The sequence below is a fragment of the Tyto alba genome, unplaced genomic scaffold (assembly GCF_018691265.1).
Source record: "Tyto alba isolate M040663 unplaced genomic scaffold, T.alba_DEE_v4.0 Super-Scaffold_10, whole genome shotgun sequence".
Lineage (NCBI taxonomy): Eukaryota > Metazoa > Chordata > Aves > Strigiformes > Tytonidae > Tyto > Tyto alba.
In genome coordinates, this window is record NW_024881262.1 from 29,414,522 (window position 1) to 29,433,553 (window position 19,032).

The 19,032-nt window shown below is 54.8% G+C and overlaps 2 protein-coding genes across 2 annotated transcripts; both read right to left on the minus strand.

The window, feature by feature from the left end:
• Positions 1-263: 263 nt before the first annotated feature.
• On the minus strand, positions 264-4,036 carry LOC104358755 (small ubiquitin-related modifier 3). Its single transcript, XM_042799939.1, has 4 exons — positions 3,882-4,036; positions 3,420-3,548; positions 1,781-1,852; positions 264-1,078 (listed from the first exon to the last, which is right to left on the minus strand). Exons 1-4 carry the CDS (start codon positions 3,900-3,902, stop codon positions 1,016-1,018), a joined length of 285 nt encoding a protein of 94 aa, XP_042655873.1. The 5' UTR covers positions 3,903-4,036; the 3' UTR covers positions 264-1,015.
• A 3,429-nt stretch (positions 4,037-7,465) lies between these two features.
• On the minus strand, positions 7,466-16,785 carry LOC104365253 (PTTG1 interacting protein). The gene is made up of 7 exons (XM_032992526.2): positions 16,668-16,785; positions 13,945-13,997; positions 12,893-13,001; positions 9,960-10,065; positions 9,780-9,845; positions 9,308-9,354; positions 7,466-8,264 (listed from the first exon to the last, which is right to left on the minus strand). Exons 1-7 carry the CDS (start codon positions 16,768-16,770, stop codon positions 8,221-8,223), a joined length of 528 nt encoding a protein of 175 aa, XP_032848417.2. The 5' UTR covers positions 16,771-16,785; the 3' UTR covers positions 7,466-8,220.
• Between the last annotated feature and the right edge of the window lie 2,247 nt (positions 16,786-19,032).

Here is a 19,032-nt window from a genome sequence, read left to right on the forward strand (position 1 = left end):
GCTCGCCCAGTTCTTGACAGCTCTTCTGCGCATACAGCTTGGTGACATTAAAAGGAGCTTTTTCCCCCCTCATTTATCAGATTTATCTACCAAAAGCAAGTATTAAAAAGAAACCTGAGGATGCACACTTCAAGTACCCACTGAGAAGAGAGGTACTAAAGGGAGCAGGAGAAAGGTGATAGATTGTGCCCCGGCACTCAGCAGATGGCTGAAGTTGCTGTGGCAGGTTTCTCTCAGCTTGCACAACAAAAAAATACCACTGCTCTATCACAGGCATTAGTTTTTTTGAACAGCTGCTCTACTAACTCCAGTTCTGACAATAATTCAGCACAATTCCCATTTCTGCATTAAAAAAGTATATTTCAGATGACTTTATCATAATATAACAAAGCACATGTAAATCTGCGATATTTTAAACTCCAACTCTATACTAAGCATTGTATCTGCATGTACCAGCCTTGTGTCACAGGCTTAACATTTCTGAAGTAACTGTGCTTGCAACACATGCTAAAAACTTAAAATCAACATCTCTTTTCCTTCTCTTAGGTGTATCTTAAAAGGAAACTTTTACACTCACAACTGGCATGAAAAATATACTGAATTATTTACATGATTAGAATTCAACAGAGGGGCAAGACCAACAAGAGCCAGGAATGAACATTCCATGTCCTAACACATGGATGAGTATTTAGGCCACAGATTTAAAGAAAAATAATTTTAAAAAATAAAAAACAAAAGGTAACAGCAGAGAGACAATGCATATTACTTAATCTGAATTTAAATCAAATTGGCCCAATTTAAGATACAGATTAATCCCTGCAGATACTGTTTTGACTTGCACACGCAGTACGTCAAAGACAACAAGCAATTTTGGTAAGTGTCCTCTAAAGTTTAGAAGAATCCCGTGTGATTGGCATGTTCATTTGTTTACTATTTAATAGCAAATCCAAGGACAGATGACAGTGAGGTGTTATGAGGATCCTTAAAACTCCTCTTCTCAAAAGGACAATGTGTCTTAACACACTCCACCTGTCTGCTGTTGGAACACGTCGATAGTGTCTTCATCTTCCATCTCCAGCTGTTAGAGTAATATGGAAAATACAAGACTTGAAATACAGAATGGTTACAAAAGCACTCAACTCTACTCCTAGCCAGTACCAGTAATGGAGCACTTAAGGTGTAATTTTAATTAATTAATGCATGAAACACTTTCCATCAGTCCCTCCAGAGCAGGCGCTCCATCACCTCTCCCATCAGGGTACCACCAGCACCGAAATGGTTCTCAGAGGCACACCCGTCAGTCAGACCGAACTTGGCAGCTTATCTTAGTTTAGCGCCACAAATCTCCCCGCCAAGCATCGCCTCTGTTTCTTGCCTCAGGCCTTGCCAGCCCAGGAAATTCCCCATGTCCTCAGTAATGCCCTCGCTGATGGCAGCTACAGCTTCAGTGCTGGCTCTGAGCAAGCTGACACAGAAGTAGGACAGAGATGAAAACATCGGCACTTACTGGGGGTCCTTTCTATACCAGCACTCCGGTGCTGGCTTGTTCAGCACCGATGCTCCTATGCATTTCCCCCTGCACCCAACAGTTAAAACATTCAAGGGAGGGGAAAAAAAAAAAAAAAAAAAACAAACAAAACCAAACCCACCCTAGACAAATCATTTGTAATGTGCTAAACTCAGAGCAACTGTTTCAGAATCATTTTGATTCTCAACCCCTTTGACCTCGCATGTAGACATAAATTTATATAGGAATTTGCAGTAAAAGTATTTTTCATACCTGTGCAGGTGTGTCTGTTTCACTAATCGGTTGTCCATCAAATCTGAATCTAATCTGCCTCATCGACAAGCCCTGAAAGTTCAAAGTATTTAATATGAGACACCATGCTTTTGTTTCTGAATCCAAACAAAGACTCACGCAGTTACTGTCAGCACAAATATTAACAAAATTAAGACTCAGAAGATTTAACCAGACAGGAAACTTAGTGCATCTATTTTGCTATATAAATTGAGGAAGTGGAGCTGTTTGAGCAATGTCTCGCTGCACTGCTGCCACAGCAGGGACTCTGACATGGAACCACAAGTGTGGGTTTGGCACCTGGTTCTGATCCTGCTCTGCAAGGCACAAATATCAAAAGTCAATTTACAAAGGTAATTTAAGTGGAAATCAACCAATGCACCGTTCTATAAAGCCTCAGAGGACATGTCAGGGAGGAACAGCAATTGTTTCGCACACACTCAGAGAAGTAACGGTAGATTAAGCTGACTCAAAGGAAAACAATTTTTAAAAAAATCTGAAAAAAACCCTACTTTTTTGTGTAACTAGCTATCATGACCGACTACCCATAGTTAAGACAAGTTTTCACTCATGCCAGGCGTCTGTTCCCAGTTCTAGTTCTTTATCTCCTGATGAAAAAAGGAAGCGTGCAGACAACCGTTTGAGGAAAAAAGAACTTGCAGGACTTGATGCAGATTCTTACTGGCAAGGTTTATTAGAAAAACGCTAGGTCTAGTGTTAGTAAATGAACATTGGCCTTAAAACCCAAGCTGAATTAATGACTGAATCCTGTTTTGACAGCATTTAAACACTCCAGTCTTCATGCCCTGCCTCAGGGATAGAGGTCTTTGCTTTACCCTCTAAAATCCTTCACAATCCCCATACAAGTCACACTTCCAGTCACACACAGAACCACACGAGCGCAAAAACTTCCTGCACCTTCCTAAAGGGTTCTAGGGACAGGGGGAAATGCCTGCAAACGAAATCTGATGCCGCTTCCAAAAGCCGTTTGCATCCACACCCTCTGTTTTGCTCCACCTAATTCACCCTAGAAGCACAGGCCCGGAGGGCTATGGCCTCAGGAGCTGGGATCTGGGGACAAAGCCCTCTCCTGTTTAGCTCAGTGTGGCACGGAGGAATGGCCACCAACACTGAGTGGCCAGCTGCCACCTGCAGAATACAGCAGTCCAACCTGCACAGCGGGCAACAGAAGAGAGGAGGAAAAAAAAAAAAAAACCAACCTGCAACAAAAGCCACAGCATAGCAGAGTCTGTTTTGTGCCCTTTTCCAATCAGAAAACACTCTCTGTATTATGTTGATGAGGTTTTTAGAGATGACAGAACCGAGGATTATGAGGCTAAAAATTCAGAGTGAATGGTCTCAGAGCCAGGATCAGAACTCGAGAAATTTTGGTAATGCTGTCGTAGGACGTTTTTAGAGCTCCGGGAGATGGGGAAGAGGCAGTTTTCACTAACTCTAATGCTTAAGAGCTGACAGCATCCCGAGTCCTCGCCCTCCTACACGCCTGGATATTGTACACCCCGACACCTGGGCTCTTCCACCGCTCCTGCGAAGTTTCCACCGTCCCGAGGGCTCTCCCCCAGGGCGAGCGGTGGGAGCAGCCCCGCCGAGCCGTGCCTACCTGCCGCTCGCAGTAAGCCTTCATCAGCTTGCTCAGCGGGGTGTGCCGCTTGATTTTGAACTGCACCACGGAGCCGTCCTGCCCCGCCACTTTCAGGTTGATGTGATCGTTCTCCGTTTTCACGCCTTCCTGGATGGAAAGACGGGAGGGAGGCGGGGGTTCAGAGCCCGGGCCGGGTGAGCCCCACCGCGTCGCCGGGCGCCGTGCTCGGCCCGGACGGTGCCCGCTGCGGAGACTGGGCGGTCTCCCCCGGTTCAGCGGGGTTCCAGGGCTCCGCGAAGACCCCCCCCCCCCCCCCCTTCCTCCTCTGCCACCGCCCCCCGGCCCGGCCCGGCCCACACCGCCATGTTGGCGGCCCGCATGCCGCCGGGCGGAGCGGGGAGGGCGGGGGCCCAGCGGAAAGGCCTCCCCGCGCCCTCCCCGGGGGTCTCGTCGCGCCGCGGGCCCCGACTCGCGCCTCACCTTGGGCTTCTCCTCCGACATGGCGGCGGGAGCGGGGGGCGGGAGGGGGTGGGGGGGGGAGGGGGGAGGGGAAGGGGACGACGCGCGCGCGCGCTGAAGGAGCAGCCCGCGCACTCGGCTCCCGCCGCCCTGGCCACCCGCGAGAGCGCGCGCCCCGGCCCCGCCCTCGCCGGCCGCCCCGCGCGCCCATTGGTCGCCCCGGCCCGGTCACGTGAGACGGGGGGAGGGGGGGGGGGAGGGGGGGAAGGACGGTGCTGGAAAGTGCGTCACGGCGCAGCGGAAGCGCCGCGGGCGGGGCCAATGGGATAGCCGGGTTCCCCCCGCCCAGCCGCACGGGGGCGCCATGCACCGTCCGCCTCGGCGCTCCGCCGCCGCGCCTAGAGCGGCCCGTGAGGCGGGAGGCCCCACCCCCGGCCCCGCCCCCCCGGCCCCGCCCCCCGGCCGGAATTTAGAGGAGTCTCGCCTGAAATGCCGTCTCAGCCTCTTTCCTCGCCCTGGCCTTCAGGAGGGCAGGCACTGGCCCCTTCAGGGATCTGCTTGGAAGAGTCACCGGGGACTGTCCCTTCCCTTTCCCCTTCCCTTTCCCCTTCCCTTTCCCCTTCCCTTTCCCCTTCCCTTTCCCCTTCCCTTTCCCCTTCCCTTTCCCCTTCCCTTTCCCCTTCCCTTTCCCCTTCCCTTTCCCCTTCCCTTTCCCCTTCCCTTTCCCCTTCCCTTTCCCCTTCCCTTTCCCCTTCCCTTTCCCCTTCCCTTTCCCCTTCCCTTTCCCCTTCCCTTTCCCCTTCCCTTTCCCCTTCCCTTTCCCCTTCCCTTTCCCCTTCCCTTTCCCCTTCCCTTTCCCCTTCCCTTTCCCCTTCCCTTTCCCCTTCCCTTTCCCCTTCCCTTTCCCCTTCCCTTTCCCCTTCCCTTTCCCCTTCCCTTTCCCCTTCCCTTTCCCCTTCCCTTTCCCCTTCCCTTTCCCCTTCCCTTTCCCCTTCCCTTTCCCCTTCCCTTTCCCCTTCCCTTTCCCCTTCCCTTTCCCCTTCCCTTTCCCCTTCCCTTTCCCCTTCCCTTTCCCCTTCCCTTTCCCCTTCCCTTTCCCCTTCCCTTTCCCCTTCCCTTTCCCCTTCCCTTTCCCCTTCCCTTTCCCCTTCCCTTTCCCCTTCCCTTTCCCCTTCCCTTTCCCCTTCCCTTTCCCCTTCCCTTTCCCCTTCCCTTTCCCCTTCCCCTTCCCCTTCTCCTTCCCCTTCCCCTCCCAGAGGTGCATCCCCACAGGGATGAGCAAAGCATCACGGAAGAAACCAGTAACGGCCCCTCTCCTCCAGTCCCAACACTGACATTCCTCCCCATCTGCCCGTTCTTGAGCCACATCCCACCCTCTCCCCCAGCTCCCAGGGCCGGACCCCTCCCGCTCCCCCAGTTCTGCAGCAGTGAGCAAACCAGCAGGGAAGAAACCAGTAACGACCCCTCTCAGCACCCCCAGTGCTTTTAGTGCAGAGGGGGCCCGGTTACACCTTGTTAACCCCATCTTTCCAAGTTCCCTCGTGCATCCTCCGAGGGCCGGTTGTCCTTGGCCACGTGCCCCACGGGCAGTGAGGCACGCTGTCCCACCCCTCAGCCATGCCATCCCCATCACCGTTTGCTCCCGCCAACCCAAGCGGGGCAGCTTTCCAAATGCAGTGGTCTCACAAAGGACTAATTCATCCTCATGAAGGCTTTTTTTTTTTTTTCAGATGCCAGGCGCAGCTCTCTGTTACAGTGCAGACATGTTTCTTCCCAGACCTGGGCTGGCATCTCAGCCACCCAAGGACCCAGCTTCACCTCCCCACCATGGGCCAGCTGAGCCAACGCCAATTTTCTAATTAATCCTCACAGGATTAATTAGAAAAATGAGCAGAAGCTCCATCACACGCTATGGAAGGCAGCCCCCAGGCTGGGGATGCTGGAGCCCAGGACACGAGTGGAGGACACAGCGCTTCTGCCCAGCCCTGGCAGCACAGCATGCCCTCTGCGTGTCCCCAGGGCAGTTATGCTCCATCCAGGCAGGGACCCAGTTCCCCATGTGGAGCAGGTCCCTCTGCTGCCCTAGTTCAGCAGTGGAGGACAGAGCCTGTAAGGAGTGGAGTCCTGGCGAGGGGAACCTGCTTGCAGGAGTTCCCCATCTCTGACAGTTTTGGAGGCACCACCCCTTAGTGCTGGGAGTGGGACCAGTGGAAGTGCACAGGTAGCCCTAAGGGATTATACTGGTCCCAATGCCCAGTGCAGGATGGGACCCAGAACTCATCACAGCCCAGGAGGGCTGAAGGCAGCTCTAACAGCTTTGCAGTTTAGCACCAGCTGCACCCATACTCTGCTTGTTCTTAAACAGAGCTCCCACAGGATGTTTGACCACAGCAGCCCCCCAGCCAGTGTACCCAGTAAAGCACAGATCACAATCAGGATCTTTATCAACATTTTCACTTCTTACAGGGCTCCACTCTTCATTTTCCACGTGCACAGGGCAGTTTGCACAAGGAGCTACAAACCAAACACGGGGCATTGGAAATTTCTTTAAAGCATTATCCCCCAGCTACGCACAGCCAGATGAGATGCTGTCACCACCTCCCACAGCTCTTGACTGGCAGCACTGGAATGCAGGCCCTGCCCAGCCAGTCCAATGGTTTGGGAGAGAAGGTGAGAGAACACCCTTGAGAGCTGAGGAACCTGCAACTCTACTCTTTCAGCCCTCCTCCCAGCACTGAGGCTTAGTTCACACTAACATGAGCCCAGGTTCACACTAACATGAGACCAGGTACTTATTCAGCATTGGCAGAGTCATCCGCTTTGGTCCTACCACCTGAAGCTGAGTAACTTCTGGCAGCAGCCAGAGACAGCCTAGATTAAAAGCCACCTGCAGGTCTTGTATCTGACCATCCTGGCAAAAGCCAGCTAGATTCTAGCAGCCAGAAGCAGCAAGGTTTCACAGCCGGTTTAGCTTCAGAAGTTCAGCTCAAGCAGTTTGTGTCTGAGGGCCATAAGCCTGTCAATGCAAATGGAGCATTTGATGCAAGCCCACAGAAATGCTACTGTCTGCAGACTGGGGCAAGTCACCCCACCTGGCAGAAGGCAATAGCTTTTCTTAGACAAAACTATCAAGGTTTTGCTTGCATGCAAGGCTCCTTCATGCTGCAAAGCTGGTTTTGGTCAAGTATAGAACCACGTAAGAGCAGTCAGCTCCCTCCTTTTCCCACCCCTGGGTCCCTCACGTAGGTAACACAGCACAGGGTTTGGTCCGTGCCCGTCGCTGCCCGGAGCCCCTAGGCCACCCCACCTAGACAAGGGCTTTCGGGGTGCTAGGGGACACAGGCTAAGCTCTTGCAGAAAGACCCAGCTCCTCTCTGAGCTGCATTACTCCCACCACTCAGCTGTTCCTAACCACTGAACATCTCCATGAACAGACTCCTCCTCTCAAGCCCAACAAGAGTTCAAGGCAGCCTTGCTTCTCCCTCCTTCAAGTTACCCCACCAGGGCCCGACAAGCCAGGGCCACATAACACTGATGACTCCATCAGCCATTGCTGCCAGCCCACACCTGGTGTGGAAGCAGAATTAAACTCTTTCAGACCAGGATAGTAATCAAATCAGTTTAATATATAGTCAACATATTGTAAATGCATCTGTATCCTACAGTATTGCTATCAGCTGTGGCCATCGAGCCCAGGAGACCACCTTTCTAGAAAGGCACAGAGAGGTAGGAGATTTGGGGCATTTCCCCAGATTAGTTGCAAGTGAGAACGTGCATGTGGGACCTTCATCCTGGAGGCCTGAGATAACCAGAAACTTGTGCTTTTTGAAAGGAATGCTAATGTGCTGGGCCAAGTATAGGCACCTGGAGTAACAGGCCAAGGCCTCCTGCTGACCAATGAGTCAAGAAACTCTTCCTGGCTTTTGCCTATACTAAAAGAAAAAAAAAAAAAAGAAAGTGGGGGGTGGGACAGAAGAGCCTGGCTCCGTGTGCGTGAAGGGTATTTGGGGAGGCAGGAGCAAGAAAGATGCATAAGGTTGCTTTTGCCCTTGCCCAGGGACAAGGACTGTTATTTGCATTGCTTTGGACTCTGTTACCTCCCCAGAGGTGAGTGAGAAGAAACATGTCATCCTCTGGTATTGCCACCACATTTTCCTGCACCAGCAGAGCAAGAGCAAAGCTCTGAAGCAAACAGAGCATCTTGAGTGGGGACAGTGGTGTCACCAAGCATTTGGCTCATCTTCTGTGGCAGGTGAAGCGGGGAATGGCACCACGGTGGTCTCCTCTTGGCAGGGGAAGTGTGGAGTCCTGCGGCTCTGTGGGAAGGCACTGGTCACCAGGGTGGGCAAGTCCAGAGATGCTAATTCTCAAATTTTGCATACGGATTCTCTTCCTTGAACAGGCCTAGAAGAGAAGAGACAGCAGATTCAGACAGCAGCTGCCATGCCAGTCATGGCCAGCAAGAAACCTAGTTCTTGGTAACAACTCTGTCAGTTATGCTTCATCCAGCCTCCTGTCCTGCAGTCCTTCCAAAAGAGCTGCTCTTAACTCAAGCCGTGCATGCAGTCAGCACTTTTTCACTCTCCTCCTCTGCACAAGAGAGCTCAATTAAGAAGCTCAACCTGATGGCAAACTCCTCTCCCACGCAGTCCATATGAAGTCCAGGTAAAGTAGCATGACTGATCTTCCAGAGCACCCCTTCTGCACCCTCCTTCTGTTGGACTGAACTTGGAAGCAGAGGGCCCAGACCCAAATGAAATCAAAACTGTTCTTAGACTGGGAGACAGCCAGGCTGAGTTATGGGGCTGACTTCTGGGCCAACGACAAGCCTCCACGCCACTCTGCTGGCTGCTTTCCCAGCCCTAGCCCAACACTTTTGAGGAGGAACATCCAGAAAGGACAATATTGCAAGCTCTGTGGTCAGGCTGCAGCAAGACAGAGCCCTGGAACGGCAAGACAGTACTGGAGCACAGCTCCTCCACCAGCTCTGAGCAGTTGGCTGCTCCCCGCTGCCTTCCAGCCTGCTGTCCCCCTCAGGCAGATCCCGCACCCACCCCCTCGGGCAGGGCTGCCGGAGGGCCATGCCTGAAGGGCAGCAGCATTATGGCTGGTGCTGTGTCTACCAGCTCCTGCTTCTCCCCTCCAGCCAAGCCCCAGCAGCTTCTCCCATGTGGTGAGTTTGCAGGACACAGGTCCCAGGGAGCGTTAAACACTCCCACTTCCCTGCTTAAGAGGGGCAGCACTTGTGTGGGGCCACGTGCCATGACCCAAACATCTCCACACTTGCTCCCAGAGGGCAAGAATGCAATTCACTGAGAGGGGGAAGCGGAGACTGTGTTTTCCCTGCTGGCCAGGTCTCCTCTGCAGCTGTAACCATAGCAAGGAACACAGTTACTGAGGCTGCTCAATCTAAAGCTTAGTTTGTATCACTTGTGTCAGCACTGTACCATATTTTCTTCGGATTTCATCATGCCGCGATTTCATCTCTGCTCTCCTGCAAGAGGTAAACAAAAAAAACCCATGAGTCAGTGACTGAAAATACAAAACAAAGCAAGAAGAGCTACAGCTCCTTGCTTCTTCTCAACCTAGGGAGCTCCAGTCTGCCAGGTTTGCTCAGCGCCCCCGCCGCCCACCTCCTGGAGGCACTGGGGACCACCAGAGCCCACGCACGTCTCCAGCACTCGGGAGTCAGATACACAACACTGTTGTGATGCTGCACCCACGAGTCACCCCAGAAAGACACTGCTTATCAGGCTGACGTTTGAGCGAGGGTTGAAGCAGCCACTGACTGCACGTGTGGAGCCCCACGTGCCTCCTAGCACCGCATTTGGAGGTACAGACAGGAGCCAAATTGTTCTGCAGCCTGAGGCAGTGTGGCTCGAGCAACGGGGGGAAGTGGGGGCTGCGGGACAACCTCACCTCTCCTCCTGCCGCACCCGCCTCTTCTCCCGCTCCCTGGCTGCTCTCTCGTCATCCTTGTCTGGCCTGACAGACAGAAGAGCCCATTAGTGGTGCTCGGCACTCAGTTCTGCAACAGTATGTGGTTGCATCTGAGCCACTCCAGGAAAACAGGGAATCCATCTGATATCTGATACTTGCTTTTTGTTCTTTTTCTTACAACAGCAGCAGCAGCAGCAGACCCCCACCATGATAAGGATCGTTCCTCCCACCACAGACATGGCAATGATGAGGGCTTCAAAGTTCACTAAAGAAGGTGACAAAACACATTAAGCACACAAATACATGGCTGGCTGGAGGAACAATATTTACAAGCATACAGCTACTGTTACCAGCAGCTTCAGTCACTGGGTTGGAGACATGCATAATAGCTTGGGAAAGCAAGATGGACATTGTTATCTATATGTATACCAAGTGTTGGCACCAGCACGTACACACCAACTGAGTGAGTATATGTGGCTGCTAACTATAGCAATCAGTTGCTAGCTGTGAAGAAAAACAAGAAGAAATGCAGGTCAAACTCCTCCAGCAGAAACAGGAGCAAAGCTGGCTTAATCACTAATCCAGGTGAACAGTAACCCATCGTGGGGGGGAAAAAAAAAAAAAAAAAAACAAAACAAAAAACCTGGAGGCTTCAGTGCTGAGGAACAACCTCTGACAGAGAGGGCACAGCTGACACTGGAGTTACTGCCCACGGGAGCCAGCCTCAGAAGTCATCTAAAATGAGATGACAGTGGACTGGAGGCACTTATGGGGTGTCTGGAGTCCTTGGATGAGAGACAAAGTGAGACCATCAGGATTTATCGGCTTGGGGCCAGCAGTGCTGCTGAAGGCAGAGGGCTGCTTCATGCACCTCACCACCCCGTCTCCCCAGGGTTTGGGGGACCTGCTTGCCCACTCACAGCACAAAACCTGCTGGGGCACGGTGGTGAAGCAACAGCCTTGAGCCCCAGGGAGGCAGTCATTCTACACCGCTCCTGCAGTAATAGCAGTAGAGACACCAGCCAAAACAGACCTATCTAAACATCACCTGAAATCCTTTGCAACAAAGAAGGGTTTCTTCCAAGCACGATTCCGACTGTTCAGAGACTTGGGCCTGTGGAAATACTCATTTAGGGGCCACTTCCCACACGGCAGCCAAGTTACAGAAATCCTAGTGCACTTGAGCTTGCTCAGAGCACTTCTGATCCCCTCTTCTCCATGCAGTTCAGACCAGGAGCCCCGTGGAAAGCCTGTGCACCACGTGTGGTGCGTTTCAGGGTGCTTCAGAAGATGCCTGCCTGCCTCCTTGCTGCAGGTTCTCAGCGGTAGCAGGGGGTGCTCCAGGCTGAGCTGGCTCCACCACTGAACTTGCTTTCAAAGCCTCTTGCTCCCAGCGGAGAGCTTCATCGCTGCCAACAACAGTGCCATCTGACTCTCAAATCACACTGCATCCCAACCCAGGCTATGGTGGCCAGCACCGTGCAAGGAATGTGGTGCCAGATACTGACTGCAGACATCTGCCATGGCCTAGCAAGGTCACCAGTGAGACCAGAAGGCAGCAAGTCACCAGCTTGCAGACGCTTGCATTTGTCCCCAGAGGTGGGCTCACACTGCCTCGCCAGCAGTCATCCAGCAGCACAGAGGTCTGCAGGTCCGCGTTCCCAGTAAGGCTTTGGGAAACCTGGTATTTGAGACCTGACCATCCACAGCACTGTCTTGCCTCAGAGCAACATGAAGCTTTCGCTGGCTGCACTGCAACAGACCCACGGAGTCATGCAGGGGACGGCCCAAAAGCCAAGGATCAGAAGTCAGCCCAGTGGGGGTGAGACAAACCCAAACAGGCTCTTTCAGCTCAAAAGGGAGTTTTTCCCACCAGCACATGTCTGTATTGGGGCTTTTGAAACTTTGGCTTTTGGGGTGAGACTGGGGTTCAGATCACCCCTTCCCACCGAGAGAGGTTTGTGGCAGAGGACCAGGCACCACTTGATGATACAGGCCTAAGTCACACACACCAAATATGCAGACTCATTTAAGAGCTAATCTCCCACAGGACTAATCTCTAAAGCAAGTTTTACAAGCAGAGAAATGCGTTGTTCTATAATGAAACCTTTTGTGAAGCTGGTCACATAAAAACTAGTATTTCAAGGTCTTACACAAGTTTCAGAAAAGCATACTGTAGTGCTCACAAAGAGGAGATTCTTCCTCCACGAGGTGTGGGAGCGGTTTTAACTCTTGTGAGTAGGGATGAGGGACCAGCCTCAAGCACAACAGATGACAGGCAACCACAATTCAACTCCCAAGTTCCCCATCAAGGCAGCAGGTGAGAGGAACCAAGCCCCAGCCTGCTTCCTAGCTGCCCCAGCCCCCAAAAGCTCCTGTCTGAGCCTGAGCATGCACCAAGCTTGGTCTAAAGACGACACTAATTTCCCCAGAAACCCACCAGGGAACGGAGCACCAAGGAGGAAAGGCAGCCAACAATCAGCTGTCAGCCAGAAAAAGCTCCCAGAGGTGACCTGGCTGCAGGCAGGGCTGGTTTTGGATGAGGGTTTCTTCTCGGGTGGGTAAGAGCTAAGCAAGACCATGGCATGCTCAGCACTAGAAGCCCACGCAAACCTCCAGAGAAGTCCACTCACTTCTGGATCCAAGAGCCCCAGCCGGGGAAAGCAGGCGCACTGCTAAAGACGAAGAACCAGCAGCAGTGCGAGGAACGATGCGTGGGGTCCAGAGGAGAGAGCTGCTGAGGGGTCAGACACTGGTGTGCACCCTTTGAGCGCTGGGGAGGGTGGTGCAGGCAGCTAGCCACATTCCTAGGCGCTGGCCACATTTGGAAGCCTCCGTCACACCAAAGCACGAGGGATGTATTTAGAGCAGCTAAAGCCCCACAGGTCCTTCTCGCCAGAAGGCAGGGACTGCTCACACTCCGCTTTCTCACCCACACTTCAGGAAGCTTGCAGAACCCTGACTGACATCAGCCTGTCACTGCTACAGCAGCAGCGAGGAAGGGAGGCAAGGGAAACCTCCCGTTACCACCAGCGTGAGCGGCAGGCAGTGCCGTTTAGCAGCACGCACCGGCTCCGGCGAGATCCACTTACCCCAGCAGACTCCCCAGCGCGCAGAGCGGAGCTCACAGAGGTCGGCCGGGGGCAGGACTCTTCGGACGGGGTACTCCACACACCTCCCACTGCTGGCACACCACAGGCACTGGGACACAGGAATCAGGCAGCACAGCGTTACTGGTGCACAGCCGCCGTACCGTCAGTTAGCTGCGGCAACGGGGACGCCACCGCCTGCTCCCGAGGACCAGGTACCACCCAGCAGCCACAGGATGCTCAGGACTAACGGCTGCGTTTGGTCATTATGGGCTGCATCAGGCCTGCCCGCACCAGGAGAGGCAGGCAAGGGGAGTGCGGATTTCTAGAGCAAGTAAAGATGCCGAGAACCCTTCCCCTGGCTTGCGCCATAGTTGGAAGCACCAAATCCTTCATGTTTCTTCCACACAGCATCTTTGGGACAAGAAGAAAGCCTTTGAGACAGCCACTCAACACAGCTGATGAGAGGCTCGTGTGTGCCCTCACTAGTCTTTCCCATCCAGACTACCTGCAGCAGCTTTGCACCCTCCTCTCCTGGCGGCTCCAACCCCCAACACCAGCATTCGGTTGGGTTTGGTCAAACTGGTTCTGACTAAGTCAGCTGCGAGATCTGACTCAAGTTCAAGTTTGCTGATATCAGAGATAAGGCAGCGGAGGTTGGCAGGACGCAGGTACGCATCCTGCACCCACCCAGTGCCACGCCACCCACAGACTGAGTGGGGGGGGGGGCAGCTTGACCAGCCAGTTCAGCCCACTCAGCTCCTTCACCATACGTGCCCCTGACACTGTCTCCCATCTGTGAGGAGGAGCTCAGCAATTCCATTACTCGACTCAAAAAACATGTAACAAAACCCAAGCAGTCTCTAGCAACCTCTTCCCAGAGCACTGAAGGGTGTTTGCCATCTCGAGCACCATGGGTGGGTGGCATTTGCAGCGTGCTCAGGACAAGGGCAGGGAAGCAGCCCCCCCCTTCCAGGAGGGGAAACTGCTCCATAAAGCCCACACTACATTTTCAGGCATCACAAGAGGCTGGGAGTTTTACTGCTGCTACTTACAGTGACATTTTTCAGACACTCCTCACAGCTTCTGTTCGTATACTGGTGACAATCTACAGAAAGGAAAAAAAAGACACCTCAGTACTTTGAAGAGTTTTTCAGTGGTTTAAAACTCGGGGCTCCTGCCTGTTGCTTTCCCCACTCTGGGAGGTGGTTGCTGCTGTTGGACCAGCAGCAACGCAGCTTAATGCTGCTGCAAGAGCTGCCAGCTTCAAAACACAGTCTCGTGGTTGGAGGCCCAAATGCACATGGAAGTCATCTGCCTTGCCCGCTTTGACCCAAAGCCCTGAGCTGTGAGCTCCTCTCTCTGGGTCTTATTTCCCTAGAAGCCTAAGCGAGCATCTGCTGTGGCCAGCAGGCAGTGGGACAACTGGGGGACATAGCTAGGGTGAGTCCAGAGGGACCCTGCAAGGACGAGGACAAGCTTTGGGCAAGAGATGCAGTCCCATATAGCTGGATGGTGGAGCAGCTGAAGCAAACAAGCTCCAGACAAGGAAGTTACTACTAGGAAAAGCAGAAGCAGAGGAGCACAAGGGGGGGGGGACGCAGCTACAGTCCCCATGGGAGCCCGTGCAGTGAGCAGGTACATGAGGGCCATACCCTGCCCCAGCCAATTCATCCAAACCCTCCTTCAGCAGGAAACTCTCCAGGTGATGGGAGCAGCACTGCAGCCAAAATCGGCACCCGTGTCCAGAACCTATTTCCAGCCTGGCTCAGCAGAGGAAGATCCCTGCTCTACAGACACTGGTGGCTCTCGGCACCAGTGCTACCATGGATGATGGCATCCCCAGGGGATGCAGGTCAGCTGGGTGGGGGGAACGGATCAGGTCTGAACACAGGACAAAATAGCCCAGTCCAGCTGCCTTCCTGGGCTTGCCTGCAGCTCCCAGCAGCACTAGGTCTTCAGGAAAGTCTTCCTACAGCAAACTCGCCTGCCATTTCACCGGTATCTTCCCCCAGGTCCTCGGGAAGGGTGGTTTGCCAGCCCCGAGGATGAGCCATTTAAACCTCACCCCTGCGTAAAGAGTGTAAGCATCAGCCTGTTTGACTGTGGTTTCCAAAAAAAAAAACAGAAGAAAACAAAACAAACCAATTTGCCTGACTACTCAGTAACTGGTGGAAGAAGGATCAGTGCTTCGCAGCACCTTAATCGGGAAAACATCAGTCCCAGAGGTGCTTGTTTTCCACACTCACAAGCAGCAAAGCTGCATTTTCTCTCTCCAGCTGGCAGGAACCCTCAGCTGTGACCCACAGTCAACAGTCACATGCTCTGTGCAGCCCTCCAGACAACTGGGCAATTTATTAACATAGCTCAGATAAGGGTGTTTACACACTGCCTGGAGAGGCCGAGATTGCAGATTTTAAACACTCTAGGAAGCTGTCTCTTCCCTGTTTCTCCAACCGAGGCCGGAAAGGCATCACAGCGCCTGTGCTGCCCCTGAGACTGTTTGCTTACAGGGAGTCAAGAAACAGCCCTCTCGAACGGCAGGAGGCCAGCAGCGGGCAAAAGGAGAGCCTGTGGTTTTAACAGGGCTTCCTACTGACTCCCTGCTTTCCCCCGAGGCGTCCCCTCTCCTGGCACCCCCAGCTGGGGTTCGCCCGCTGAGCCGTTAAGTCAAAGCCATCCTCTTACAGCTGTACGGGAACAGGCTGCTTCCAGGATCCTTGCAGCCCTCCAGGATCGGGGTTTGGGCCAAACGCCCAATCTCAGGGGACCAGCCCACTCACACGGGATGGCACCAGCAGCACCATGGTCCTCGGGGACATGGGTGGGAAAGCAGTTCTTGCTGTGCTGGAAGCCTGGATAACGCTTTTGCCACTTGGCTACAAGAGAAGTGAATGGCACGGGACGGAAGGAAGACGGCAAAACACCTACCGGTCCTGACTCTCCTCCCAACTGGATCCACCACACAGCTGTTGGAGGGCTGGTGATCCCATGGAGAACAACTCCTTGCTCCGAAGAGCGGGCAAGGCTTCTCGGGACACCCCTTTGCTAGAGCTTTCCCTCTACCTGGCACAGCACCCACAGGGCTACGCCACATCCCCTACCCATCAAGGAGAATGGGGTCAGCCACCCACCGCTCCTCACCCGGGTCCGAGAGCACCCCTTTTCTTCTTGGTCCGAAGCGCTCAGCCCAAGGCTCCCCCCGCCAGTCTCCCCAGTCCCGAAGGAGGATCTTCCCTGCAGGGCCACCGATGGGGGCCTGGCTGCCCTGCGAGCCCCCCCCTACCCAGAACGGGTACCCAACCGGTATCGTTGATGCCGTGGGCATCACTAGATGCAGTTACATCGCAGGAGCAGCTGAAAAAGCAGCAAGAAGACCCTCCCTTCCAGCACCCCGTCTTCCAGACCTCAGCCCCGGCGCCCCGCGCTGCCCAGCATCGCGCCCTGCAGAGCTCCCAGCAAGGAGGGGACCCTGCCCTCCCGGCTCCCCGCGCCCACCCGCACCCCGGAGCGGTCCCACCCGGCGGCCACCCCATGCCCAGCGGGCTCCAAAGTAACTGCAAAAAACAGGAGTTTTGGGTGCTCTGCCAGGAGGGCTCGCTGCCCTCCCCGGGGGGGGGGGGGAGCAACCGGCAGGGCCGGGACCGCAGGGCGCAGAGCCGCCCCCCCCCGCGGGGTATCCACGGGGAAGGGCCGGGGACCCCACGGGGAAGGGCCGGGGACCCCACGGGGAAGGGCCGGGGACCCCTCCGAGCGGCGGGAGCGGGGCCGCTCTTACCTCCCGCCACGTCCTGCGCGGCGGCGGGCGGCGGGGGGGCCGGGGCCAGGGCCAGGGCCCAGGCCAGGGCCAGGGCGGCGCGGACCCGGAGCGGCGGGGCCATGGCGGAGCCGGGACCGGGGCGGGCCCCGCCGGCCTTTGTAGGGCCGAGCACGGCGGGGGGGGGGGGGGGGGGGGGAGGCGGGCCGGGGGCGGCCCCTCCGCTCCCCTCCCCGGCGGGTCCCGGGCGGCGCGGGGCTGGGCGCCCACCCGGCACCGGCTGAAGGAGCGGGGGGGACGGCGGGACGGGGCGGCGGAGCTGCCCGCCCGGTTAATCCCTTCCTGCGAAGAGAGCGGGATGACCCCACACACACACACCCCGGGGCTGCCGGAGCCCCCCCGCCCCCCGGGGCTGGAGGCGGGGGACACACCGGCCCCCCCCCCGCAGCCCCGCGCCCGGCCGCAGGAGGGGGCCAGACCCCCGTGGGAGGGAGGAGGAGGAGGAGGAGGAGGAGGAGGAGGAGGAGGAGGAGGAGGAGGAGGAGGAAAACCCTGCGGGGGGGGCGGGGGATGGTGCCAGCCCCAACCCGAGACCTGGCCCTTGGCCCCTGCCCCCTGCGCGGGCCGACCCCCGAAGGGACCCCAGCATCCCCTTCCTTCAGTTACACCAGTCTTTATAGCATGAAAGTGACACATATATATATATATATAATAATATATAATAGATATACTTTATATAGAAATATAGACTATATATCAATATATTATCAATATAAAAAGATGTAAATATATATTTACATACATTAACTCTTAATATATACACATATTAATATATATATACACGTATATTAACTCTTAAGATATAGAAACTATATATATTAAGTCTGTTAACATATTTATATTTGTTCACAAGATACACAGCGATGTAATGAGGGAGGGGAATTTTACCGGACACATTGATATTGTTCATACTTAAGTAAAACAAGCTAGAGGACAGCCCAGCCCTGGAAAGAAGGACTTTGCTTCTGGGCAGCTTAGAGCTGTCCATGAGGGATAAAGGACAGCTTTATCCCTGCGACAACCACGAGAACGCCAGCACCCCAGCCCCTCGGACACGTGTTGAAACCCTCCCAGCGTCGTCCGGCCTCACAGATCAGTAACTCGAGCAAGACTGACTCCAGGGACCCCGGGATCAATAGCCAAGTGGCAAGGATGCTGCAGAAGGAGAGTGGCTTTGCAGAGTTTTACTGTGATTACCAACTGGTAGTGTGAGTGTTAGTGATTAGTCCGATCGCGCGGCACCTGAACACTTGGAGGGTATAAAAACCCAGTGTAAAGCCACGTTTGGGTGCTGCAGTTTGGCTGGGGCACCTCATGCGCGTGAGTAAACGCTCACCCTTGTAATTCCACACTTTGCATCCCAGCCTCTCGCCTCGGTCAGCGTGGGCTAGGTGCGGATTTTCATGACACACGGGGTGCTGGGGTCTTCATCCTGGGCGAAGCCAGAAGCCCGTTGGCCTCAAGCCCACGCGTTCAACGTTCATCACGTGAGACGCTGCATCAATATAAACAGGGATTTTCGCGTGCTGTAAGTGAAGAATACAGCTGAAGTGCTCTCCTGTGCTGGAGCCAAGGAGCTCCACACCTCTTGATTCACGCGCAGCAATGCCAACAGCCCCAAAGAAATGGGTTTCTGACTGTCACTGCGAGGAGGGTTACGATGCTGCCTGCCTGGGGCTGCTCTGGGACCCGTTTTACCCCAGATCCCTCGAGAACAGGGTTGGAATTTCGCTACATGCACGTGGGCTTCTTGGCAGCAGCAGGGCAAAGCCGCTGTTCCTACGAGTGCGCCCATCCTGGCTTGCCATCCTGCACCCAGGCCCCCGCGGGTACCGCAGGGTGCTGTATCCCCGCCAGCCACTGCTTCCCTGCTCTGCAGCGATATCTGAAGCCGCCGTCCCTCAAAGCTGGGTGGGCATCGGGCTCCAGCGTAATGGCACACTCAGGCCAGGCGGATTCAGAACACGGCCAAGCTTTTTCAAGCAGATCTGTGGCTGCAAATCCCCAGAAGGGATCACACCCTGACACCATCAACCCGTCCCTGTCGCGCTCCTGGAACGCACCTTTGTCCCACCTCGAGGCGCAGGCAGCCTGGCACAGACAGCAGGATGGGGAGACACAAGTTGTCCAAGTTGTTTGTGGGTGGCTGATTTCAGCTGGGGGGGGAGGCATGGGATGGCATGAAGGAGCCTGTGGGTGGGAGGCAGAAGGCAGCACTGGAGATGCACCGCAGAGCTGAGGGCAGAGCTCTGGCTTGGCGCATAACCAGCTCCCTGGCACGGAGGAGGCAGCTCAGGGAGAAGGAAGAAAATGCATTTTGGATGGC

Excerpts from the sequence above, each read along its gene's own strand:
- LOC104358755 (XM_042799939.1), bottom strand. The coding sequence starts at position 3,902 with ATGTCGGAGGAGAAGCCCAAG. Across the intron at positions 3,549-3,881 it reads TGTCGGAGGAGAAGCCCAAG|GAAGGCGTGAAAACGGAGAA; the intron begins GTGAGGCGCGAG and ends CTTTCCATCCAG. Across the intron at positions 1,079-1,780 it reads AAACAGACACACCTGCACAG|CTGGAGATGGAAGATGAAGA; the intron begins GTATGAAAAATA and ends TTACTCTAACAG.
- LOC104365253 (XM_032992526.2), bottom strand. The coding sequence starts at position 16,770 with ATGGCCCCGCCGCTCCGGGTCCGCGCCGCCCTGGCCCTGGCCTGGGCC. Across the intron at positions 13,002-13,944 it reads AGTGTCTGAAAAATGTCACT|TGCCTGTGGTGTGCCAGCAG; the intron begins GTAAGTAGCAGC and ends CCTGTGTCCCAG. Across the intron at positions 9,846-9,959 it reads TGTAAGAAAAAGAACAAAAA|GCCAGACAAGGATGACGAGA; the intron begins GCAAGTATCAGA and ends TCTGTCTGTCAG.